We start from the raw sequence: 6,343 nt of genomic DNA, 5'->3' as shown, positions 1-6,343 counted from the left end.
TTGAAAGAAGTTTCTGTCTTGGTCTGAGTATTTAAGGCAGGAACACACCAAGCCGACGGTCGGCCGTCGGGCAGTTTTTCTTCGTCGGCCGACTAAGTTTTCTCGGTGTGTTCTGCACCGTCGGCTGAAGTTGGTCCTCGTCGGCCTTTTTTCGGCCGATTCGAAATGTTGAATCGGCGTTGGAGCTCGTCGGTCCGTCGGGCCATCTCATCATTCTGATTGGCTGTTCAGCTACTGCCGCCTGCTGTTTCGGAAAGGCATTTCATATCACGCAGGCGCAGAACTGACGTGCTGCTTAGCCGTCGGCTGTTTAGCGTCGGTTTGGTGTGGCAGGGCAACTTTGGACACAGACGCTGCCGACGTGAGCAAACCCCACAGTCTGCTTTCGTCTCCACTAGTTTGTCGGCGTCGGATTGGTGTGTTCTGGCCTTTAAAGAGATGTTGCAGGAGACTCAGGGCTCGATCCTGTGCAGATGAGCCCAGCAATGTGCATTTTCCTAATGTCAGGTATTCATCTTTTACTCTGTTTCTGAGCATTTGATGTTTGTATTGCATCTTTGAGATGCCCCCCCTACTGAGGATTCAGGGAATTTCTTTTATTCCACATTAATAAGGGTCAAATAAGTCAACACAGACTTATTTGAGACTTGCATGGAATTTCCTCACTAAACTCCAGCATGCTTTTAGTGGGAAAAGCTGCCCATAACTTCTGGTCTATGATCAGCTTTCTTCTTAATAATAGCATATTGGCAAAACATAATTGGCAAGCGATCCAGTGCTTATCTATGATTATGCTTTAATGTTCATTAATGTGCAGTCAGCTTTATGGATTATTATGGAGCTTTGTGAGATGGCGATGAACTGTGATGAGTGAGCCCCTGCCCATTTAATCATTATAGTAAAGTGCCCTTTCAGTTATATTGTGTGATTTTAACCAAGGAGGATGTCCTCTCAGGAATGTGATTTTAACTGAGGGGAACCCTCCAAACCGCTGGATGTACATGTAAGAATAAAACACTCCAGCACTCCTAAAATATGATGTACACAATTTATAAATCCATAAATCTGTCTGAGAGGGACAATGTCAATATTTGCTGCGATATTGTATGTATTTATTTGTTAGTTTATTTTTTATTTGTTGTTATATTTATTATATTGCACTTAAATGTATGATCTCTGAATCAACTGACTATTATTTCTGGAATTTCATTGGTTTAAATCAGCAGAACTGAATGTTAATCAAAGACTTTTCATGTCTAGATGTTTTGTATTGATCATTGTGCTGATCTGGTCCAGTTTCTCGCTGATTTTTGTTCTGTGTGTGTACATCTTAAAGGTCCCCTATATAAGCGGAATAATTGACTCCAGGACATTCAGTTATTAGAAAATAATGCATACACGGACGCTTTGCATCGTGGCCGTCGTCAATTATTCCTTACATAATCAATGAAATGAGCAACAGGTGTAAAAATACCAAGAAAACAAACTGAAAATGAGGTCACAGAACTAAAAAAAGAAAAAGTGATAAACCCACCCAAATCCAAAACAAACACAGATCACCCATGACAGGTGACACAATATTCCATTGTTCCATGTGGTATTACTATTATTTTGTTTTTTTATTATTTCATTTCATTTGAAATTGTTAAGAAGCAAGAAATATTTCCAGGTTTACAGCTGGTGTTCGACACATTAATAATATTTTACTTGATCCACAGAACATTAAACTAAACAAAGACTGTCATGGTGATGAAAAAAGTCTGTCTTAAATCAGATTATGCATTAATAGTATGAAACAGCATTTATTTAATAGCTTTTACTTTATAGCTGGTCTTTTGTCTTGATGGGTCATCAAAGAGTTTGTGATTCTCAATACTCAGAGATATACAGTTTATGTTTTTCTCTTCAAACAGATACTTTAGTTCAGATGAGTTTAGTTTATTCCAGTATTCTGAAGTGTTTAATTAGGCACTTTGTTTGTGACATTTAGCTGTAATTTCTGCAGAGATTGTGCTGATGGAGAATTCAAATATGTTTCTTCCGATGAATGGTGTTTCCAGTGGCTCTTATTCCAGATCCTGTTTTCCCAGCAGAAGCCAGCCTGATCTGATCTTTCCTCTCAGGAACCTGATGAATCTGGATCTTCAGCTGGAGATTCTTCTGAAACTACATTAGAAATATCAAATAAATCTCTGATTCTTCATTGAAAATTAGTGTGACATGCTTGTGACTTTACCTGGACTGTGCTGGAATCACCTGCCTAACTCAACCCGAGCTGCTGACACTTTAGCCATTTTCAAGAAACTGAAGACACATCTTTTTCATTAACACTTGACTCATTAATACTATAATATTCTACTATATATATATCTATATATATATATATATATATAAAAAACTTGCTACATACTGTGCTGGGCAAACCGGGGACTGGTCACAGCACTTGTTGCCCTACACTTGGTTTGATTTCTTCTATTGCTCTCCTCATTTGTAAGTTCACTTTGGATAAAAGCGTCTGCTAAATGGTTAAATGTAAATGTATCTGCCATAAGTTTGTATTATTAAAGTCATTTACAACAAAAAACAACTTACAATTGACAGTATTGACTTTGCTGTTGCTCCTCTTCATTCGTTCCATGATAAATTTCCCTCCGTTCTTCATCATTATTCCTTCAATCTTCTGCAGTAGTCCTTGTATCTGACCATCTGATTTACTCTTGATATTGAAACAGTAAAATCTTCCTCCACATTCAGTCAACAGTCGCTGGAGATCAGCACGATCTTTCTGTTTTAGATGTTCATCAGTGGTCTGTTCCAGATCCTCCAGTTCGTCTCCATATGTGAACAGAATCATGATGTACTTCTGAACTTCAGGACCTAATAAACACTTAATGAAATCCAGGATCTCTTCCTCATTTCCCACAGGTTCCTCTAGAGGAACAGTGAGCAGAACTGAACTGAGACCTGCTGAACATCCAGAGACCAGCTGCTCTTTCAGCATCTCCAGCTTCTCTTTATTCAGATCTGGATCCAGTAGATCTGGAGAAATAATCACACACACCTGCTTCTCTCCGATCTGTGTTTTACCATCACACACTTCAGACTCATACTCTTTAAACCTTGTTTCTCCCAATATAGTGTTTCCTGGTGAGCTTTTCCCAGAAGCCTTTCTGCCTATCAGAAGAATCTGGATCACTGGATCATCTGGACTGGAGCTGATCTCTGACATTTCTGAAATAAAAATATGAAATAAGATCATTGCAGGTCAATAGTAAGAAGAGAACAAATGCCTATGTGTCACAAACAAACATTAATATTGTTTTGTTAAGTGTGTAAATGAGTCTTAAAGGAGGTGTGCGTGAACTTTATTTCCACTGGAATGAACATTACTGTAATCCTTCAAAAAACTCTCAATCTATATGAAGTTACTTTGTGTCTTCATGGGGAAAAATCCCGGTTAAATTTGAGACTACTACACCATTAGTGTGGCATAACATGTCTGATAACACTACAGCCAAAGTGCTTCTGAAATAAATGGAGTCCAACTTTACTAACTCTGTGTCACTGGGAACCAAAACTGATGGTTGGCTGTAGTTTTCAAAGATATATTGGTCAGTATTAGACCCTTGACTTGGGATTGGCAGAGGATTTGAGTAATAAAGGGAAGAGATCCCTATTTAAAACATAACTGACTGAAATACAAATGTGACTGGATCTATCAATAAATCTATGACTGGGTTTGGTACCTGCTTTTTAGCCAAAACAACGAATGATGCAATCAGAAGCAGTATTGCATCATACAGACTATTGCTGGACAGTGATAAGAGATGCTCAGTTTAATGAACACAATAAACAAGCCAAGAAGCACAGAAGAAACACTTAATGCTGATTTTTACAAGTTTTACTTTCACTTTCTTAGCTCTGCGCCATTGGTTCTGATCCCTGTCAATCATATTTGGAGGCGATGACGTCATCAATGGGAGAGGGGAGTTGGCGTCACTCCAGTGCGACTCATGGCTAATCTCTACTGATGCTCACTCGTTCAGGGAAAGATAACTGTCAGCCTTCACGTGCTCTTGGAATCGTAAATGGGCTTATAGTTTCCTAGTTTTAAAGGTCCCGTTCCTCGTGATCCCATGTTTCAAACTTTAGTTAGTGTGTAATGTTGTTGTTAGAGTATAAATAAAATCTGTAAAATTTTAAAGCTCAAAGTTCAATGCCAAGCGAGATATTTTATTTAACAGAAGTCGCCTACATCGAACGGCCAGTTTGGACTACATCCCTCTACTTCCTTCTTTAATGACGTCACTAAAACAGTTTTTTGACTAAAGCTGCGTTCACGTCACCTCGTATTTACCGGTATCTTGAAATGACAACACGTGACGTTATATTCGGAGCTGTTCACGTTCTTTGACTGGGAATTAAGCGTTTCCATGGCACCACTATCAACGCCTAAATGAATCTACAGCGGTCAGGTGGTACAGCGGCCACGTGGTACATGTGGGAGCTTTCAGAAAACTCCCAGCTTACCAGCTGTAATTACGAGCTCTACGAGGACGTGAACACTTTTTACAAGCTAGAATCTCGTAACTACAGGAATTACGAGGCCGCGTGAACGCACCTTAACCTCCGCCCACAGGAATACACAAGAGTTGCGTTTGTAGAGTGTGTTTGTCGCCATGTCGTCGAAACGCTGTTATTTTCATCCCGCAGTCCAATCACCGGGTCTGATTCCGGCTCAAATTGATAGGGTAAAATTAAAGACATGTTTACAATAACACTGAGCGCATGCATCTCCACGTTATGGTAAGAGGCGTGACCTTTCCGGGCAAGATGCGCTCAGAGCTGTTGAATCACAACACAGGAACCGCTGGCACAATCAGAACTCGTTACGTATTTCTGAAGGAGGGACTTCATAGAACAAGGAAGTCATCAGCCCGTTTTTATGACAGTGGAAACAGCGGTATACAGATAAGTAAATTATGTGAAAAATACTGTGCTTTTTTACACGCGAAACATGAACATGTTATATTGCACACTATAAACACAATCAAAGCTTCAAAAAAACACGAAAAACGGGACCTTTAAAAAATCAGACATGAACATCCTCTCAGGTCAAAATGTGAATGTGATGAGCTCGTATCACGACTTCAGATGTGGGAAGTACGAAATTTCCGATACCATCTTTTGGTGTATGAGTTTCCCACTGTATCATTGTAAATAAACACTTGCTGCTTTTGCCTTTAGGCTTTGGTTTCATTTGCTTGCACTGGCATCGGACCGAAGTCAGACCCCGATATTTCATGTTATTCTCCGCCATATCCCTTAATAACGCCAGGGGACGTACCAATAGTAAGGACGGTAACTATGTACCGTGAATGTGATAAATGTGTTTTTCCTTCAGCCTGACTGGTTTACCTGTGCTTCTGTTGTAAAATGTGTCAATGAGTCTTGATTGTGGGGTTTATAGATGTGGTCAGAAAGGATGCCGTGCCCCACAGTTGGGGAAAATGAAGCATTTTCATTTGCCTTCTTTTTTTGTAGTTTACAGATAAACATAAAATTAGTTCTGGATTTATAACTACTTCATTTGAAGTGCAAAAATTAAATGCATTTTATAACAGATTGTTTCCATGTTTTCATTGAAAAAAGCAAAGTTTTGAATATTTGTCCCCATTTTCCTCATTAGAATGAATAACACATTTCCCCTTTTTTTCATTCTAAAAATATTCCTGACTGACAACAAACTTGTCCCGAAAAATCTAAGAAACATGCAGATAACAACTCTATCATATCAGAGAGAAAAATCTATTTAACTACGACAATATTTGTTCAAATACAGAATGACATAATCTACAGTCGCTGTTCATGTGAAGATATTCTTACCTGTAGGAGATGAAGGTCCCTCTGCCATCTTTAGTGAATGCAAACTCAGAATCCAGACAGTTTACGTGTTCAATAGAAAGATTCTTAGAAAACAAATACTGTAAACATTAATAAATCAAACTATTGATATGCCACATGGTTCTGGAAAACCCCGAGCTGCTGAGTTTACTTTACTTTCACTTTTTGTTCCTCATGTTCCTCATATCATCAGGCACCTTATTCACTACAGCACTGACCAAACTCACATGATCTCACATCAAACACAGAAACTGATGCTTTCTGATCAAACCAGCTTCACACACTGAATACAGAAATGAGAAACACAAGTCTAAAGCAAGACAACAGCAGACAGAATCAAAGAAACATTGTCATAAGAGATAAGCTCAAAAACGTTATCCATTCTGTCAATAATAATAATCTTCTGCTGATTTATTTTATGGACAAAATACAAATGAAG

General features: G+C 38.8%; 1 protein-coding gene across 1 annotated transcript; it reads right to left on the bottom strand.

Moving 5' to 3' along the window:
* Positions 1–2,025: 2,025 nt before the first annotated feature.
* On the bottom strand, positions 2,026–5,923 carry LOC125275748 (immune-associated nucleotide-binding protein 1-like). Its single transcript, XM_048203030.1, has 3 exons — positions 5,887–5,923; positions 2,609–3,231; positions 2,026–2,166 (listed from the first exon to the last, which is right to left on the bottom strand). Exons 1-3 carry the CDS (start codon positions 5,912–5,914, stop codon positions 2,026–2,028), a joined length of 792 nt encoding a protein of 263 aa, XP_048058987.1. The 5' UTR covers positions 5,915–5,923.
* Positions 5,924–6,343: the final 420 nt, after the last annotated feature.

The sequence above is a fragment of the Megalobrama amblycephala genome, linkage group LG1 (genome assembly GCF_018812025.1).
Source record: "Megalobrama amblycephala isolate DHTTF-2021 linkage group LG1, ASM1881202v1, whole genome shotgun sequence".
Classification (NCBI taxonomy): domain Eukaryota; kingdom Metazoa; phylum Chordata; class Actinopteri; order Cypriniformes; family Xenocyprididae; genus Megalobrama; species Megalobrama amblycephala.
This window is presented reverse-complemented; position numbering and strand designations above follow the sequence as displayed.